The sequence below is a fragment of the Crocuta crocuta genome, unplaced genomic scaffold (assembly GCF_008692635.1).
Source record: "Crocuta crocuta isolate KB4526 unplaced genomic scaffold, BGI_CrCroc_1.0 scaffold229, whole genome shotgun sequence".
Classification (NCBI taxonomy): Eukaryota; Metazoa; Chordata; class Mammalia; order Carnivora; family Hyaenidae; genus Crocuta; species Crocuta crocuta.
Window position 1 is genome coordinate 10,341,452 of NW_027536464.1, and position 20,173 is coordinate 10,361,624.

Here is a 20,173-nt window from a genome sequence, read left to right on the forward strand (position 1 = left end):
TCATATATAGTATAATCAAAGTTAAAAAATAATTTGTGTATTTAGGTTCATACACAATGATTACATACATACATAATTATAGTTATGTACATATGAATTATATGTAAGGAAATATATTTAACATTTTGTGTGGTGATATCACAATGGATTTTTCCCTTAAATTGCTATAATGCATATTTTGTAAAATAGGCATAAGTAGCATTTATAATCAGAAAAAAACAAGTGTAGATTGTTTTTCTACAAGAAGTAGATTTTTATCTACTTCTCAGATTAGTCACTTTAAAATTTTACTTCAAAGAAATTTTAACTATTTAAAACATTGTGAGACTTCTTTGAGGGTACTGACTTAATATTCTATGGCTATCAAAATCATATAAGCAAGATTTCTATTTTCCAGAATTTCAGAATCCTGTGCAAAACTCATAATTAATACAATATTCATAACATTATGTAAGAGATCTACTGACTTCAAGAATAAATGAATGAATGAATGCTATGCCAGCTATAAGCCAGCATGGCTATCAGAGTTCATAGAAGATCTCAGAATGAATTCTTGCTACATTTAGCTGGATTTTAAAAGCATAAATCAGATTTCACATGAAAAATAAGGGTTCATGAAGGCAGAGAGTTCCAGAATGGGAAAACACCTTGATTTAAAGAATGGAAGCAAGTAATGTGCCTGTGGTGTTTGGTGAGTTATGATAGCCTGTATGACAGGAGTAGAAAGTAAACAATGGAGTAAAATAATTAGCCATAAGAGACAATGTTGAAGTTCACAGTGATGTTTCTGGAGAATTAACTTTTTTCTGTAGGAAATGGAGAGCCATAATATGATTTTGTGGAAGCTGCACAGAAAGTACTTGGGCAGAAGTGTGGCTAGAGGATTACAGGTGTCCTGTAAGTGCAAAATTAGAGGCAATATCGATAGTTCAGTAACTGAACCAAGAACATGACACTGGAACTGTAAAGATAGGTGACAGATTTGAGAAACATTTCTGAAGTAGAATTAAACGCTTTTTGGACCTTTCACATGCAGTTCCCTGAGACCCACTTTACCCAGAACCTAGAGTCAGACTCTTAGAGTATGTTAACTAAGAATGTGCATTTTAACAAGCTCTCAAGGGATACCAAATGCCTACCAACTTTTAGAGAGTGTGGGTTTGTCACCTAACCTGAGCCAAAGGGCCTAGAATTCTGAGACATCACAATTCAAAGGATATGAATCCTTGAGACTCCCAGGATTCAAAGACCCTAGAGTCTGAGAAAGATGCTCTCAACTGCAGAACATCCAGAATGTGGCTCACATCAAATCAAGGGCTGAGTTTAAGGTCAGATGCCTCTTAAGGTTCAAAAATTGTAGGAAATATTTTTTTCACCTTGTACATTTGGCATATTGCTGAGTTCAACTGAACCAAAATGGAATATAAAACCATTTATTAAGTTAAAAGTTTCAAAAGTTCCTTTCCTGAAAGCACTCAGAAAGCATTACCCTCCTAGCCATCCAATTGTTTGTTCATTCATCCACTGCATGAGCACTTAGTACACACTTCCATTGTGCTAGAGGCTATGGACATGAAGATTAACAAGAGAGCTCCTGTCTTCAAAGAACTCACAGTCTACTGGGGGTTAGAGGAGCTTATGTTTTGTATCTACTTTGTAATAGATGCTAAATTATTACCTGCACTGCTCCCAACAAACATGAGGTCTTATTATTTTCATTTCACAGATAAAGAAACAAGCCTTCAGGAAGATTAAGTGACTTGTCCCACATCTCCCGGCAAATAAGTGATAAAACCAAGTCATGTTATCCATTTCATCTGTCTTATTCTGTCTCCTAAGAAAACAGGATACAATTCTTATTATTTAAGAGAGATGCACAGTATATTAGGGGAGCTTATAATCAGTTGTCCTTGTCACTGTGTGCCACAGTCATTAAAACCAACCTCTGTCCTTGGTTATGACTTGTGGCTTGGTCTTGGTTAAAGGATATCTCTATAAAACTGACCAGTTAGGTGTTGTCCTCATTTTGCAGGCAGAGAACATGAACAATCTATGTTATATTAAAGCTGTACTTTGTCTTTAAAGGCATGCAGTTGTAAGGCTCTTTTTGATTAAGTGAGTTTTACATAGTTGATCATGTAAGCAAGCACAAATATGTAAAAAAAATGGCTTATATGGCTTGAAATAGCAACATATGATGTTTCTCATATGCCTAGTGTTGATCAGAGATTATACATAAAGGGATATCTTCGGATATAGAAAAACAAGGTGGAGGTGGTGTCTGCCCATGATGTTACATTCAAAAGCATCTCTGAAACCAAGATGTAGCTCTCATTTTATCAATATGTCTGTATCTTAAAGTGAAATTTAGGCATCCAAAGTAAAATCTGCAGTTTCAGCAGAAGCCTTGGGTGTACACTTGTCTAATAATTCTTTCATAAAACATAGATTCTGAGTAAACATTGTTGATAAATGAGAGGGGAGTACAAGGGAATAATTTAAGAAGCACTCAATCAATAGATCACAATTAAAGGTGGGGAAAAATAAAATTTAAAAAATCTATTGAAAAAGCTAAAGATAGACCAAAGATGCTATTGTTACAAATAAGATCATCAAAATCTAAAGTTAGGAAAATATTATACATATATTTAATTCTCATATCTCAGGCAAGAAAACAACGTAATTTCCTTGTGGAATATCACCAAAGTGAGATTGAAAACCTTGGCCGGGCCCATGAAATGGAAAAGTCCCTGATATTTTGGTATTTCACACTTATTATGTTTTGTATTGCATATTTAGGTTATCTGTTTTTAATATTGCACACATATTATCCTTTTTGGTATTGCACATTTACCTGATTTTGCATTGCACACTTATTTTACAGTATGTTTTTCTGCAGTCTTTGTTTTTTTGTTTTGTTTTGTATTGTACATTTGTTTTATCTGTTCAAATAGCTTCACTTTTTAACCAGTTAGGGTAGAATCATTTTCCTGATCCTGAATCCACACTTTTCTAAGTTGAACAAGTGGTGTTTATAAGTAATTATAAAGCCATATGGATTTTTTGACTGTATTTTTTAAACCTTTACCAGGAAAATACTCTAAGGTTGGATCACCTCTGTATGCTTTCAAAATATCCACTATTTATTACAGATACATGGAGCAAGATTTTCTCATTCAAAGAAAAAGACAGATTGTTTTGTTTTGTTTTTCTGTGTAAGAATTAAGTAACATGGATTTGATCACTTGTTATTTGATATGTCATAAAGCAATTTTATTAGTGAATTTGCTAACAAGTGAAGATAATTATAACCTTTACATCTCTATGTTATGTCACTTTCAGAAGGTTTATTGAAGACCTATGTTGTTGCCTATACTATGTAAAGTTGAAAACTTCTTCCTAACATGTAGTTGGAAAAGAAGGAAAAAAATATAATTCACCAGAATTATTTTTTTTTAACTTTTCAAAACAACTTTTATATTGAAGTCGAATCCCTACAATGATGACACATCACAGGCAAACAAATGACCACTTCAGGGTTATTTAAACAAGGGACTGGCCGTGTATTCAATCTCTTACATAGAGAATTTAAATCAGACAATCCACTTTATTTATTTAATTCCAACATTCTTTTTTTTCCTTCTAATGATGAAATTGTGTAGTTGACAGACTCAAATCATTTCTTTAAACTAATTGTCAGAGCTCATTTCCAATCTAATGGACCAAACTTCATATGAAAAATATTGTGAGAATATATGAATCAATGCTCTTGATTTATTTTATAGCCCTTTTTATAGCACTGATATTAACATCCTTTTCAGTCTTCTATCAGGCAGTTCTAAGATATACATATTTAAGGGACTTAATTGACCATTTACTTTGTAGGTTGGCAAACTTCTTCTGTAAGGGGCCAGACAGTAAATATTTTTGGCTTTGTGGACTGTATGGTCTCCTTCATTACTATATAATTCTACTTTATAATATGAACGCAGCCATAGATGATACGCCCACAAGTGGGCATGTCTGTGTGCCAGTTAAAACTTTATAGACACTGAAATTTGAATTTTATATAATTTTCATGTGTCACAAAATATCCTTTTGTTTTGTTTTGTTTTGTTTTCAACTATTTAAAAACCAAACCAGTACTTCTTGCTCATGGGCTGTACAAAAACAGGCAGTGGGCTGTATTTGGGAAGTAGGTTGTATTTTGCCCACCCCTGACAGTTATCTTGAAGATATACAGTTTATAGAAGATACACCGTTACTTACATGCTTATTTTTTATGTATGTCTTGTTAATGAAGTAGAGCACTAACAGCTCTGGCTGACCTCAGGACACTTAAGGGGAGGGATTGCATGAAGGCAGCAGCCTCACTACCTCCCATAATTCCTGAAAAATGAGCTTTCCTTTCTCCAGTCACACTTGTTCTTCTAGTGTGCCCCCACTAATGCCATCCATGCTCTCCGAGGGAAATTTTCTGCAGAGTAAAGAGAAAATTCAAAGAAATTTGGTGATTCTAGATTCTTTTTCAGTCAGATTAAAGTTTACGTTCTCCATGTTGGACATAGTGATTTTCCATAAGATGGGTTACGGGACGCAGAGAAATTGGCACAGAGAGAGAAATGTGGAACTGCCTTTTTTTTCCCCCCTGAGAGAATCTGGACATTAGTGGTGGTGTTGGGTGTATTGTTTTAAGAAATTAAATTTTATTCACGAGTCAGAGTTGAATTTAATTCCAAGGCTAACGAGTCACTTGCTTGACATTGCTTTGTCCCTCAAGTCTTTGGTAAATTACTGCTTTTTTAATATGTTAACTCATGAGGCATGAAAAATCAAGTCAATAGAGCTATGCCTCCTTGTATCACTTTTATTCTGGTATCGATTTTAGTGTTGAAGTGCTTATTTTAGATTTTTAAAATCTCTCTTTGGTTTGCATATTTCGGAAATTGAATAATTTTAAATAAATAGTATGGATATTTATTATTGAACATATTATCATTCTTTTCTGCTTTGGATAAAATAAACTCAATAAGGAAGTACTTAGTTTATTTCCTAAAGAAAGTAATGATTGAATTAAAGATTCCTTGATATTTATGTTATTCCTCATGTATTGAAGTCTCAGTAGATAAGATCATTAACTGCCTGGGGCTGTATAGTTTCCCAATCCAATTGCCTGCTTTGTTCAGTTCATTGCCTTCTCTAACCATGTGAAGTATAATGTGTCTAGCAAGACATGTAATGTATAAAGTATGTCTAGTATACATAATATATATATGAAGTACATACAAATATATATACTATGTGTATATGAATTATCTACCAATATATATACAATGTATATAGGAAGGGCATACTTCAGAGAAATACATGACTTTTCAGTATCATAAAACAATCAAGATCCCAGTCAAGTTAGTTAACTTTTTCCATTATACCATATTGCTTCCATCTAAAGAATGCAAGATAAATTACAATTAGCATTTGTAAAGAATGTGGTCTCTGACAGTGATTTTTTAAAATATATCTTTTTTAGTTTTAAGTTTACAGAGGGGCTGCAAAGAGGGCACAGAGGGTATACCCCACAGGGAGGTTCCCCCTGCTTAAAAATATCTTACGTTGTTATTGTGTGTCAATATTGAAACACTATTTTAAAGTCCACACATTACTTGGATTTTCTTAGTTTTTACATATCTGTTTCAGGATCCTTTCCAGGATACCACACTAATCAATTTCAGTTATCATGTCTCTTTGCCTTCTCTAGATTGTGACAGTTTCTCAGACTTTCCTTATTTTGGTGGATCTTGGCAGTTTTGAGGATTTCTGGACTGATATTTTATAGAGCATTTCTCGATTTGTGTTTGGTGTTTTTCTCATGGTTAGGCTGGGATTAATGGGTTTCGGGGAGGTGGAGCACAGATGTCATGTGCTTTTCTCATCACATCATACCAAGGGTCCATACTGTCCACATCATTTATCATCGTCGATTACTAGTGTATGTTTATAGAGCTTCCCATGGTTAAGTTACCCTCCTCTTCCTTTCCATACTGTAGTCTTTGGAAATAAGTCATTGTGTGTAGCCTGCCGTTAAGGGATGGAGACTTATGTTTCCTTTCCTTGAGGAAGGGTTTCATTGGATTTTGTCTGTATCAACTTATTATCCGAGAATATTACCTCCACTGCATCATGTTCATATGAAAATCTTGTCCTAGAGATGTAACTGGATTCATATTAATTGAGCAATTTTCTTACAATTGTCTCTCAATATATCCTTGTCGTAAATCAAATCCAAGAGTACTTTTAATTCCAGGTTGAAGTGAAATGGAATTCTACAGCTAAATTTAAACTAATCTTGGAGAATTTGGCAATAAAACCAAAATACAGTAAAGTCATGAAATATTTTATGGGTAGTATTCTTAACACACTTACTTAACATATATTATTTGTTATGTACAAACTAATAAATTGAAGCATCTTACTGTCAGAGTGAAATGTAATTTTTAAACATGTTTTAGGGGGAGAGATTCTACCATGTAAATTGCCATCGTGGTAACATTGGAGTTTAATTTTGGGAATTAAAAAGAATGTACGCCCTCCAGAAAAAAATATTGAAAAACAGATGCTATTTAAAAGTAAACATGGGAAATAGATTTGTCTCCCACCAAACGAATCACATTTACAAGTATTTACCTTAATATAGTAAAAATTTTCCTGGGTATTTTTAATGAGAAAAAATGTTTCATAACAATTTAACATGAGATGGTTCTACAACATTTTTTGGCTTATTAAAATATTGAAATTAAAAATTTTTTGAATTGGCTCTTTTCTAATAACTTGTACTTAAATTCTCTTAGAATATCTAGCCTTCATTCATATACTGACAAATGCTTTCTCACAGAATTTATGCTGACTCTACATCTGGCCACCAAAAGAAAATAGTTTAATATTAAAGAGTCAGTTTGAAAAAAGGAGTTGATTTTCTTCCGTTAATAATTGAAACCATTATATCAATCAAGTGGTCACTTAACTATTTTAAAATAAAAATGTAAAGAACATGAAAATCATACTTTATAACTTTATTTTTAAAGTATTATTTTTTAGATTTTTAAAGAATGGATTATTCTTAAATTGACATGCTTATATAGTATAAACTTTTAATTGACAGAAAACACACTTATAGCTAATGTAATACAGTTATAGATGCATAAAATGTAACAATTATGAAATATATTGGAGATACTGTTGTTAGAGCAATTTAGGAAAAATATTATTTTGCAGTGATATGTACTGATTCACACTTAAATATTAAAGGAGATTAGATAATAAAGGACTTAATGTTTGTGGGGAGAAGTAAATACAGTACAAATATTGAAGTGATGTAAATATCTTACCTTAAAGATGGTTGGAAGTTTTGCGGTTTTATTGGAATGTGTGAAATCCAGTGAGATCTTACTAAAAAGAAAATTATCTGCAGAGCTTTCTAAGGATGAACAAACACTGTTCGATGATGGTGGCTTCTATTCATTCATAAAACTTTTATTGAGAGCTTAATGACTCTGTTCTGCATGTTGGGGCTGCTGATGGATAAAATTTGGGGCTTGCCCTCTGGGAATTATGTTATAAATTCCATTTTAAGAGTTTATAGTCACTCAATAAATTTTGCTTGCATTTCCACCAAAATAGAGTTACTGTATTTTTATTGCATGGATGATCAAGTTCTAAAATACTATAAATATTTTGAAAATTTTCCAAGCCATTTTGGGCAATGTTCTGTTGGGACAAAAACCTATTGGTTAGGTTAAAACCGATTATCTGGTTAAACTTATTTAACAAACATCTAGAATTTCATTTAAAAAGCAAATACCCATGGCTGTGAAACAGGGCCCATTCTTTCAAGGAACCTTGTATCAAATTAGGTACAAATATACAAGATACTTATCTAAGACTGCCATCTTCTGGACTCCAAGTCCAAGCCACTGATTTGGACTTATTTGATAAACACTTTTTATTCCTTCCTTAAAGCAATAAATATATTTGCATTTTTTAGTAGCACCTGGATATGGTAGTACCTATCACAATAACTATTATTGTACTCTCTAGATAATATTCGGGAGATAGAGCCTGCTGTAGTAGAAAGAATATTCACTTTGGAGTGAGACAGATCCAAGTTTGGTAAAGATCTGTGTCCCATGTAGTAAGCTGCGACCTTGATCTAGTTTCTTGATCTGCTTACTGAGACTGTTTTTTCACTTGTCCTGGGTAGATAAATCCTAGCTTTCAGGGTGACTGGGAGGATTCAGTGTAACATATACAGAGCTCTTCACACATGCTTGGCAGAGAGCAGGTATGGAAAACTCTTAGGTGTTTGTCGGTATGGCAATAACAATATTTGGGCAATGGTGTAGTGTTTTGAAAAATGACTTCACCTTCATTATCCAGCTTAATCCTTATATTAACTTCTGGAATTGAACTATTACCAATTCAGTTATTCAGACAGAGAAATCAAGACATACAATGACAGGGAGAAATTTGATACATCCAGGCATTGAGTTCTTGTCCTCTAGCCCTAGATCTTGCTCTCTCCAAAAAGGATTGTGAATCATGAGAATTCAGTCTTGCTTTGTTCACACCAGAAATTTACCTGCCTGGCTTTGGGCAAAATGTGTAATTTCTTGAAGCTTTAGTTTCCTTATCTGTACATTGAGAGTATTGTGCCAATTTATCTTCTCAATCCTTTCCAGCTGTACATATACACTGAAAGTCAATATAGATAGTTGTTAAAGGTACGGTGTTAGAAATGAGCTCCTGGTATCCAATGCTGACTCTGCCATTTGCTGGCTCTGTAAACTTAGCCAGGTTGCTAAATCTAAGTCTCATTTTAGTCATCTTTATGGATTGATAAAGAGTACTTATTTCAGAGCATCATCATGGTGAGGAATGAATGAATTAAATTATGCAAAGTACTTAGAATGGGATCTGGTATAGAGTAAGTGTTACATAAGTATTGGCTCTGAGTTTTATGCTAAAATTGGAACATCTAATTCAGTGATTCCAAGTGAGCTATTTTAACCCTTAAAGTCAAAGAGTAGATGTACTTATACAATAAGTAGCAGCTTCTCCATGCTGGATTCATGGCCCAATTACATTCCAGTCCTCATGTGGCAGATTCAACTTGGCAGTTCTGTTCTAAAGAACAATTACCGGGGGACATGACCACATATAACTGCTTGGGTGCAATGTTTGTCTTTTAAGAAATATATTATGTGTATCAGTACATAGTCAGCTCTGAATCATCTCTGGGCACAAAACTGACCTGATGAATCTGCTTCTCTAAATTGCTGAATCTAATTGGGGCCTCAGTCAGTATGAAGCCAAAGGCCAATGATTCTAATTGGACATTTGCTGAAGAAGCATCAAAAGTGTAGAAAAAAATTCTTTGCAAAAAAATATTTGAGCACTTAAATTCCAAGCATTAGATGCATATGCAAGTCATTTTTGTAGAATTATGAAAAATTCTAATTCCATATGCTTTTTATTTAAAATAACCCAAGTTTTATTTTATAAAAAAACAAGTTTTATTCCAAGAACAAAAGTATTCTTTAAAATCTTCAGAACATCTCACATTCATATCAGATCTCACTGAAAAGCAATTCCAATAATTGAACTTAGACACCTAGAAGACAATGGAGTCAACACAAAAGTCATAGGTAAATATTAGGCAACTAGCTTTAAAAAAGAAAGGATTATTTCTATAGTGTGAGCTCCTGAAACCTATTGGGAAAAAACCCAAATAGTTGTTTAATTATATCATCAAGTTAAGTACACAGTTTATTTATAGTCCCCATACTTTAATTCTGCTGTGTAAGAAATACAAAGATAAAGAAACAGCTGACATCTTCCAAAACAACTACTAGCACAGTGCAAAGAAAGAAAGAAAGAAAGAAAGAAAGAAAGAAAAGAAAGAAACACAATTGCTTTCATTCCATTTTTTGCTTCTGTATTCACTCTTTCTTTTCTGCTAGGTGGCATGCATGCAGTGGTTTCATGGAGACCATACAATGCTTGAGATGATTGAGAAAAAGCGTTGCTTGTGCAAGGAAATAAAAGCTAGACAGAAAACGGAAAAGGGCCTTTGCAAACAGGATAGCATGCCTATCCTACCCAGCTGGAAGAAGAATGCAGGGGCAAAGAAGTACAGCCCTCCACCCTACTCTAAGCAGCAAACGGTGTTCTGGGATACCGCCATCTGACTGTGCTCAGGATGGCTTGAGCTCCACGCGGAGAGGGAGGTCGACCCAGTCATGAGATTAAGAACTGTTACATATCTTCTCTGTCGGGATGGAACGCCAGTGCTTCCCCGGAAAACCCATGGGAAGCTGTGCCTACTCATGGCAAGTTCAAGATAAAATGTATGTTAATTGTATCCTCGCAATTAAGACACTTATTTATCCCGGATTATTTTGAATCCAAAAGATATTAAGATGTAAATATTTTACTAGTTTATGGGTGACACCTGAAATAATACACATTATACGTATATAAATTACAGAAATATCAAGAGTTTTACTATATGATATAATTTCGGTATTAACTGGTTTGTTATCTCTTTTATATGTAATCCCTTGATGCCTTTTATTATTAATTTTTGCATTTAAGATGTTATTTTTTGCTGTCCACATTTGGCTTCTGTATGAGAGCTCACAGCTATAAATCATGTTCAATCACATAATATATGATCTGGTGCTAGTAATGTAGAAGTCGAGTATCATATTCGTCAAGAACATCTGTTGCTTTGTAAGTTTCTAAGGATTTGACAGGAAATGGATGCAAATGTGATGCTTAATTTGGACGTCCACATTACATCAATACCAATATTTTTGCTACATTGGCTTTATAAGAATTTCTCTTCAATATTGTCTTCTTTATACTAAGCAATCATTAGTCAGACACCAGAGAAAGTTATTAAGATATATTTGGATTTCCCAGCAGAAAACATTTCCTTCAGAAATGACTTTAGGGACATGTGTCCTTGCATCATTGATCTGATTGGAGGAGACCAGGGTTCACTGTGACAATGGAAAGAACAAGGAATCAAAAGCTAAATAGCATGACTGCTTTCAAGAAAGCGGGACCAGGGGCATCATAGCCACTGCAATCACTATTTTTAAGTAATTTTTCATGTGTATGTTTGTTTCCCCTAGAAAATGAGAAATAAATATTCAGATATGTTTACATATTTTAGTACACTAAATGCCAAACTTTCCCCAAATTTAGGTCCATTAATGAATTAGTGTTTCTTATGTTTTAAACTAGTTATCACCACATTTTGGGGTCGTAATCTGTGCATGACCATCACACCCACTCTAACTGCTTATGACACCATAACCAAAGAATTATGACCACTTGTTTATTTTATTTTGTTTCAAGGAAGAAACAGGAAATGCAGGGGATAGGGGATGGACGGGGTGGATTCGATTTTATGTGGTGGTAAAATTTAAGTTAAACAAATCATATATATCTTTTAAGAATAACTTGTTAGTTGAATATAAATATTGCCACGGATGAAGAAAAAGGAAACTATCGCATATATTTTGTATATTTAAATTACTATTTATGCTTCCTAAAATTGACAGTATGTGATTCTTCTTTAACAATCAATTTAGTATTATATTTCTGAGAGAAAAGGGTACGTGTTCGAAGTTATTGTCATAGTGGTTTTCCTTGTAAGGGTTTTTGACAGCAATAGCGCAGTGCTGCTCAATAAAACCAAATATAACTGGAGTTAGGGAATTTTTTGTAGTCTATATTGCTAAAAACCTAGTGATGCTTTATCAGTAATCATTCCTTTGAAGCCTTTGAAATGTTATAAAATAATTTTTTAATATTTTATAATTAATGTATATTTTGATGTCCAATTCAAATTCTGAAAGAATAAGGAAAAAGGGTAAGTGGGAGCATGTATATCTGTTGTTTTTGCGTGAATGAATTCTCCCCAGGAGAACTGTATACATACAGTGCTTACTGAGGTTTTAGGTTTTGCTTGTATCACTGAAGTGGTTAAAACAACAAAAAAAGCAGGATCACAAGTACAGGAAACCGTGGAGAGATCTTAAGTGGCTTAAATAAATCCTACTTCTGTGTTTCACCAGTTAGTGATTATGTTTCAAACCCAGCAATCAATGGAGTACCAATCTAAGAGGGATGGAAATGTGTTAAGGTAAAATCGTAATAGACATAAAATGTGCCTGGGACCCACGTTAGCCCATTTAGGTTATGCTGACCACATATACTCAAGCCAATCAATCAGGTGTAAGACATCAATTCCCAGCATCTTGATGATGATCTTGGTGTATGTATATGTATATTCAGGCTCAGTATGGTAATGATTGGATAATCCCTTTGAAATGTATATTTAGGTAACATATCCAAGTGTGTTTTTCAGATGCCAGTCTTTTTCCCTATCTTTCTGAATAAGGAGGAAGATATTTCTCAATACTGGCCACTTGTCAAGAAGGAAACAGAGGTACTGAAATGATTTGTGTTGGATTCAGACATCCCCATTTGTTCTGCCAAACTCATGATGTTGCCAGGTTTCATGTACTCTTTTTCAAGCAAGTTCTTTTCTGAGAAGGGAGCTTGTTTGAAAATCTGACCTTAGGCAACCGTTTCTACTTAATATCCCCAGATCTTCCTTTCAATGGGAAGTAACTGAAAGATCTAGAAAAGTGGCTTCACTGATATTTGACTCCATAACTTCTATTCGATGCCTAAATCACTGTTGATTGCAGCTTAGATGACACGGCCATAGCCAGTCTATAATTAATTTTCTCTTTCTGTAGTGTTTCTTTATATGGAGAAAAAGAGGTCTTTAGGATAAAAAGAAAAATCAGTGCATTCTCTTGTGGTGGTCAACAAGGATGCTTCGATCTATGAATTCGGTCAGATGATAAACATTCCATCGATAGAACACAATGGAGTGATAAACTCCTATTTTTCAGCAGTGCCAAAGACCAAATGGCGTCATGGCATGGTTATCAGTTGGGAAGAGCTCACACCTATGAGAAATGGTCTTTACACAACAAATTTTACAGGCAACAAATTTTACTCAATAAATTTTATTGGCTGTCAGCAAGATGCTTTTGTATAGGAAAAACTTCTTAGCACACACAAGACAAATTTCTTTAGAGTTGATGTAAGGGAAAAATCAAATCTGCATTTCTGTTCAATGACAGAAGCTAGCATCTTCTGGGATTTTAAGATCGTTCTTCACATGAACACTGCTACCCCCTCCCCCATATTTAAGGGAAGCAAGTTCAGCCTCAAGGTGATTGATTTGCATAAGTGAAGGGTAATGTCCACCCATACAAAATATTTGGGCAAGTGAAGGAAAACAAAACATTAAGAGGTTAACATTCATAGCTTTAAAGAATATATACATTCAAATATCCAGAAATTGTCTGGAAACAACAAGATACAACCTCCCGTTTCAAAATAGGAGACAGAGACTTGAGACACCGAGGCTCCATATTGTTTTGTTGAATGCTACCAGAGAATAGAGAAACAGTTTTCTTACTACACTCTGGCTTAGGCCTCATCCTCACATATAACTTGGTTTGACTCTTTGAGCAAGTTTAGTAATCAAATAAAGAAAAAAAAAGAACTAAACATCCCTTTTGGGTTATTGTTTTAATTAACTATAGAAGGCATCAAAACAATGCACATTAACAATGCAATTTTAATATCACTTATATGTTAAAGTGAATCCACTAAAGCAGAAAAGAGTTTGTAAGTGAATTATGGCTACCTATAAAATTTAAAGTATATATATATATATATCCCTCTGATTTAAGTAGTAGGTGATCGAAGATGAGATACAATTTACCCTTTTAAAGGAAAGGAAGTACGATAGAATAACAATTCATCGTTCATTGTATCCCAAACTTAAATGGAACTGAAGAAAAATGGTACCTATAATATTTAAGATTAACTTACTATGTCTTCCCTCTATGGGAAAATTGATAGTTAATTGTAGAATGTGGACAATTTAATTTATTATTAGCAGTTCATTGTTGAGAAACTTACTAGTTTTTTTAAAAATTTTGTGAAGCACTTGGAATTAAATATTCAAAATAATATGATCCCTGCATTCAAGGAACTTAATTATACAATCATTAAAGTTTCAAAACAAAGCCAATTATTTCTAAGAAGGTATACAATATTACGCGTTTGACATCTCTTATGTGTTTCTATATGGTATTCTCTCTTTTTTCCCCAGATCAAGTGTACAGTCAAAATAAAATACTAAAACATATTAAAGTTAATGTCTAAGTATAAAATATGTTTATGTATAAGACTCTATATGTACACATAGGATATGTACTGCTGTCTATGTAAATCAGTAAAAGGATAACACGTTTGCCATGTTGGACTTGAACATTGTGGCTTGTTGTTTGGATTGCTTTAAAACCCTTTGATATTTGGGTCAATTACATTGCAGCAAAGTGTGTGTAATCTGGAAAAAAATGTTTGATTCCATTTCCCTTTAAATATTACAAAGTTTCAAATTTAAGGGGAAACATCTTTACAGAAATATTGCTGGATTTATCACAACCAAATATGTTTGAAGATCTTTTTGAAGTGTTCAATTGTTCCCAAATATGACTGGGTTCTCCCACCCTAAAAGCATCGACATTTACACATGTATACACTCACATACAGTATACATACTGTATATAATATATATGAAAATGTTTAGTATGCACTTCTTTTGTTTGGAACTCCTTGAGTTAACATTTATAGTGTAGCAATTGGTGTAAAGTGCACTGTGATTATAAAAAACAAAGCACAGTAAAGTCACAGGTCTTGTTTTCTTGCACTAAAAATGTGTTTACGTATTTAGCAATTGTATGTTTACTTTCTTGCTCTTTTCAAGAAATTAAAACAAATAGCTATTGAAAAATGCTATAAAATATGTTTTTTAGTGGATAATGGCACTACATTTTTAAAAGACAGGGTTTTTAAAAGAAACCATTAAACATCCATTTCAACATAACATGTTTACCGTATCTAAGAATCTGAATGTCATATTACATTTTCATAACTCACTCAAAATGTCAGGTATGTGCCTGAAAAATTGTGCAAATAAGCATTAGCTAACAGATTTCTCTATTCATGTGTTGTTAGCCATTTCTATATGCATATTAATATAAACACTGATGTTTTCATTTCTCTTAATTTTTGTACTTGATTTTTTTAGGTAACATGTAATTATAAATGTACTTTGATACTACTGAAGTAACCAGATGTTGTTTGAAAACAATTTGTTTTCTTTAGTGCATTGGCAATATTTTACAATACTTTTGTGCTTATTTATTTGTGCTCCCGTGTAATTATAATAAAAGCAATAGTTTAAATTAGTTGACTTTGTTGTTGCTAGTATTCATTCACCAAGAAACACAATTTGTAAGAATCTTTCAAAGAAAAGCCCTTGCATTTTCCAACTTCTGAAGTGATCTCTGGCATTGTATGCATTGTGGAAGATCAGTAGGGGTGAATAGTGAGGACCTGGACTCTCGGATTTAATTACGTGACTCCCCAGTTGTCCTCAATCACCAGTTGGCTTCTGCCTCATACTGATGAGCCAGTAAATAAGAACAAACCTGACACTTTTCTTCAGTATGCACCTAATTCCAATGAAATGACTCAGCATGTATCCAACGTATGCTGGGGGCGTTAAAGAAAAAAAAATCCAACCATCTTAGACCTGTGTATGCAGACAAAATGTTTATTGTGTGGGTATTTACCACGTTCATTTATTCAATCATACCTCTGATATTAATCTAGTTTAGACAGGGAGCAAGATGTTGTGGTTAACGCTTGCTGAGGTATCAATAACTAAAATGTCATTGAGCACTTGAAATATGTAAAACAAGGTTCTGGAGCTCAGCAAGCTTACAAAAAAATAGTATATTTGTGATAATATAGTCTCCTGTGATAGTTTCTAATGGCTACTTTATCAACCACTTACATCTTCTGCCACATGTCCAATTTCAGTGAAATTTATTATAATTTTATAATTCTCACAGTCTTTTCATGTTCATTTCGTAAAGAAATCCAATCTATTCCCATCATTTAGCCCCTCTTTCAGCCACTCAGTGTTCTGTGGGGACTTACTTCAGGGTTGAACAGGAAATAATGAATCACACTCCACATCGTCAGTGCTCCAAGTTTCCATCCATTTCAGCTCATGACAAGAAGCACACCCATATTCTGTATTATCTCTTCTGTTTTCCCAACTGCCACTAAAACTTGTTTCCACCTTTATGATCTCAGAGTCTAATTAATTATGTTAATACTACAATACATGATAAACAATTCCATCCTCCCCTGGCTATTTGCAGTTGACAGGATTCTTATTAACATGTACAAGTGAATACTTATTAGTAGAATGTCAGTCAAGCAATGTGACACATTAGGAGACTGGAAGAGGAGAAAGTTTATGGATGAGGCTCCTGGGTGGCTCAGTCTGTTGAGCATCTAACTTCAGCTCAAGTCCATCATCTCATGGCCTGTGAGTTCAAGCCCTGCATTGGGCTCTGTGCTGACAGCTCAGAGCCTGGAGCCTGCTTTGGATTCTGTGCCTCCCTTTCTCTCTGCCCTCCCCCACCTCATGCTTTCTCACTCTCTCTCTCTCTCTCTCTCCCCCACCCCCCCTCTCTCTCTCCTTCTCTCTTTCAAAAATAAACATTAAAAAAAGTTTATGGAAACATTTGTACAACATCACCTCAAATCATGTCCTCAAGAGTTTTGCTTCTCAAACTTTGCTGTCTAGAAGAGTCATGCTGGCAATTTCCAAAATCTATTGTCCAAAAAGCATCCTGGCTGGAGTCACAACCTTGTTAAATTTTGAAAGTGCCCAAGAGACTCCAGTGCATGGCCAAAATCGAGGATTAGAGTAGTACTTCTCCAACTTTAACAAACATGTTTATCGTCTGCTGATAGTGTTAACATACAAGTCCTGATTCATCAGAGTCTGAGATTTGGCATTTCTAGAAGATCCCAGGAGATGCCGCCTGTCCATAGACCATCTACTAAGCAACAACTCCTAGGCAACTTGCTTCTCTGCCTGTTATCAGGGAGCCTTTGGTACCATATTCGAGAACATTGGTATTCAAAGTGTACTTCACACATGGACAACACAGAATTATCTTGAGACCGGTGAGAATAGCAAAATCTTAAGCTCCATCCTGGATGGGATCTCTGGAGCTGAGATGAATGAAGCTGGGCTTCATTGATCTGTTTTAGCAAGCTATCCAGATGATTCTTATTCCCAGTGAGGTCTGAGAAACATTGCCCTGGATCGTTGCCCAGGTGTGGTTTTCAACCATGGCAACTCATTACATTCCTCTAAGGATATTTAATTTATTATTGATGCCTGAGCCCTACTCCTATAGGTTCTGGGTTTATCAGCCTGGATTTCAAGGCTAGACAGTTTTTCCTTCTTTTCCTTCACCACCCCTTCATCCTCTTCCTTTTTATCCTTTCTGCTTTCTTACCTACAACCTCCCAGACGATTAGAATATGAAGCTGGTACTGAGAAAGCTATATTAAAGAATCACCTCTGTTCCATATTGGAAATTGTGTCATGTTCACCAGAAACGATATTTTTTCCACACACCAAATACAAAATAATGTATCCTTTCGTATCCCTACTCAACAGTTACTTATAGGCACCTCTTGGCAAATAGTACTACTATGGGGAGAAACTTCCAGTTTTTAGTTAAATCAATTTTTTGTGATTAGGCGCCCATCTGCCCTCTGAAGAACTCAATATTCTATCAGAACAGAGATATGTTATTTTTTAATGTTTACTTATTTATTTATTTATAGAGAAAGAGCATGTGAGTCGGGGGGGGCGGGTGGAGAGGCAAAGAGAGAAAAGAGAGAGAGAATCCCAACCAGTCTCCTAGCTATCAGCATAGAGCCCAACGCAGGACTCAATCCCACAAACTATGAGATCAAAGTCTGAGCTGAAACCAAGAGATGGATACTCAATGAACTGAGCCATCCCCCTTTTTTAAGGTACCTCTTAAAATTATTCTAGATATTGCTTCAAAATTGGCTTCCAGGTGTTACTCAGAAACGTTTGTTATTGGTAATAGTAGTAGGAGTCTATCAGGTATACCCCAGGTTGGAACTGATGTCACCAATCAAAAACCAATTTCTGCCCCAAGATATACAAACACATGGTATGGTGCCTGAATCTCCATTACCATCTCCAATGCCATCTGTTCCTAATGGTTATTATTATTACTTTTTATAGTTTGTCTTCTGATACTATATGGTAATTATAAGAAAAGGGGCTAACTGGGCTTGCTAGTTGTAAATTTTTTATACTCCAAGATTTCTGGCCCATTGCTCTGCACATGAAAATATTAAATAATACTCATTGACTTCCTTTATGTATTTATTCAAGAAATATTTATTGAGGTACAGTACACCATACTGTTCTAGACAGTAACAGGTCCATGCAAAGTCCTCAAAGTTTATGGACACATTCTCTTCCTTCTTCTCTTTCATCACCATGAAACAAGAATTGTATGAGATCTTGTGACACATATTAATTCATAGCCCAAGATGAATGTAAATTCATATATTATTTGTATCATTATGATTTATAACTATCCATCTACATATTTATTTAATCTCCACTTTGTTGTAAAATAAATTAAAACTACTTTTATTAATGCATAAAATATAGCAAGAAAACATGTTAGCAATGCATGAGAACTATCAGAAGGAAATAAAAAAGATTAAGGCATGAAATAAAAGCATCCAGGAATGATTTTAGCTCACAAAAAATGCATACAATGATACCTTTGCAATTATGAACTATAAGTTTGTAATTTATCATAATAGGAATGCCACTAATAATGATAATAATAATGACTGCTATGATTTATTGCTTACACCACGCCAGATACTGATTTGTTTTTAATGTTCCACTTAATTCTTACCTCAACTCTATGATTATCTTCATTTTCTACATAAAGTAATTGAAGTTTACAGAGGTTGTCCAAACTTATACAAATAGTAGTTACAGATTCTGGAAACTCAAACCTGGATCATCCAATTCTAAAACAAAAACCAAAGCAACACAGCCTCTTATTTACATTACTTTTTGTCAATTTGTTGTTTACTGTATTCAGAAGTTCAAAGACATTTTGACACTATGCAAACACTATGCTGTATTCACATACCATGTATGGAATTAATCCATTAACATACTTAAGATCAAGAAGACAGTATGCTTCCTACAAGAGAAAAACTTTATAGGTACAACTCAGTGTAAGGGACTTTAGTATTTCAAAAATATTTGTTTTTATTGATCATTTGTTATTAGTCTTCTAGCTTGTTGCATAGAAGGTCAAATGAATTCACTAAGGTCAAATGAATTCACTAAAGTCAAGTGGTAAGTTGGCTTTTAAATTGATTTTTCTGGTGCTTTTTCCTTAGGGAAACTACAGTTGCCACACTATGTTGAATTCAGTTTCTTGATATGTTTCAAAGTACCTTCTCATTAAAAAAAAACACATATTGGCTTAAGGAGGTACTTTGTTTTAGGCAGTACATCTATCCAACTTTTGTTAGTCTTTCTTCAGGGAACATACTGAATGATATCATATTTATAAAGGAAAAAGAGGGGAAGATAAGAGACATGGAGAGAGAGAATGAGAGAGAATAGAGAGACAGAGATAATAGAACAATATGTGTTATTAAGTTAAAGTGTACCATTCCACAGGGTACTAAACCCTCAATACTTTATCCCTCAGCAATATTTCTTCACAACGGTACTTGAAAGATATTACTCATGACACTAGGATAGAAAAAAAAAAAGCAGTTGTTATTTTAATAGCTAAGAACTTTTTGTGTATTTAAAATATAAAGCTAGCATATTAAAATACTTGATTTGATTCACTGAATAAATATTTCTTGAGTGCTTATATGTCAGCCATTATTACCCAGGACAGGGATATGGTTGTAAATAAATGAAATGATGACAACCTTACTCCTTTTAGAGTTTTCACAATTGATATGATGAATCATGTCGAGGTTGAAGTTGGTAGTACCAAGTTAACCCCCCTCATACAAACCTCAAGGATGTATCACCTAGTGTTCA

The 20,173-nt window shown here is 34.1% G+C and overlaps 1 protein-coding gene across 2 annotated transcripts in view; it reads left to right on the plus strand.

Moving 5' to 3' along the window:
• Positions 1-10,417, plus strand: part of NYAP2 (neuronal tyrosine-phosphorylated phosphoinositide-3-kinase adaptor 2) — a 180,596-nt gene extending 170,179 nt beyond the window's left edge. For both annotated transcript variants that reach the window (XM_077748600.1, XM_077748601.1), the window contains one exon: positions 10,017-10,417. In XM_077748600.1, coding sequence (XP_077604726.1) covers positions 10,017-10,244 — 228 coding nt within the window. In that variant the 3' untranslated portion in view covers positions 10,245-10,417. The remainder of the gene's footprint in view (positions 1-10,016) is intronic.
• The last annotated feature ends 9,756 nt before the right edge of the window (positions 10,418-20,173 follow it).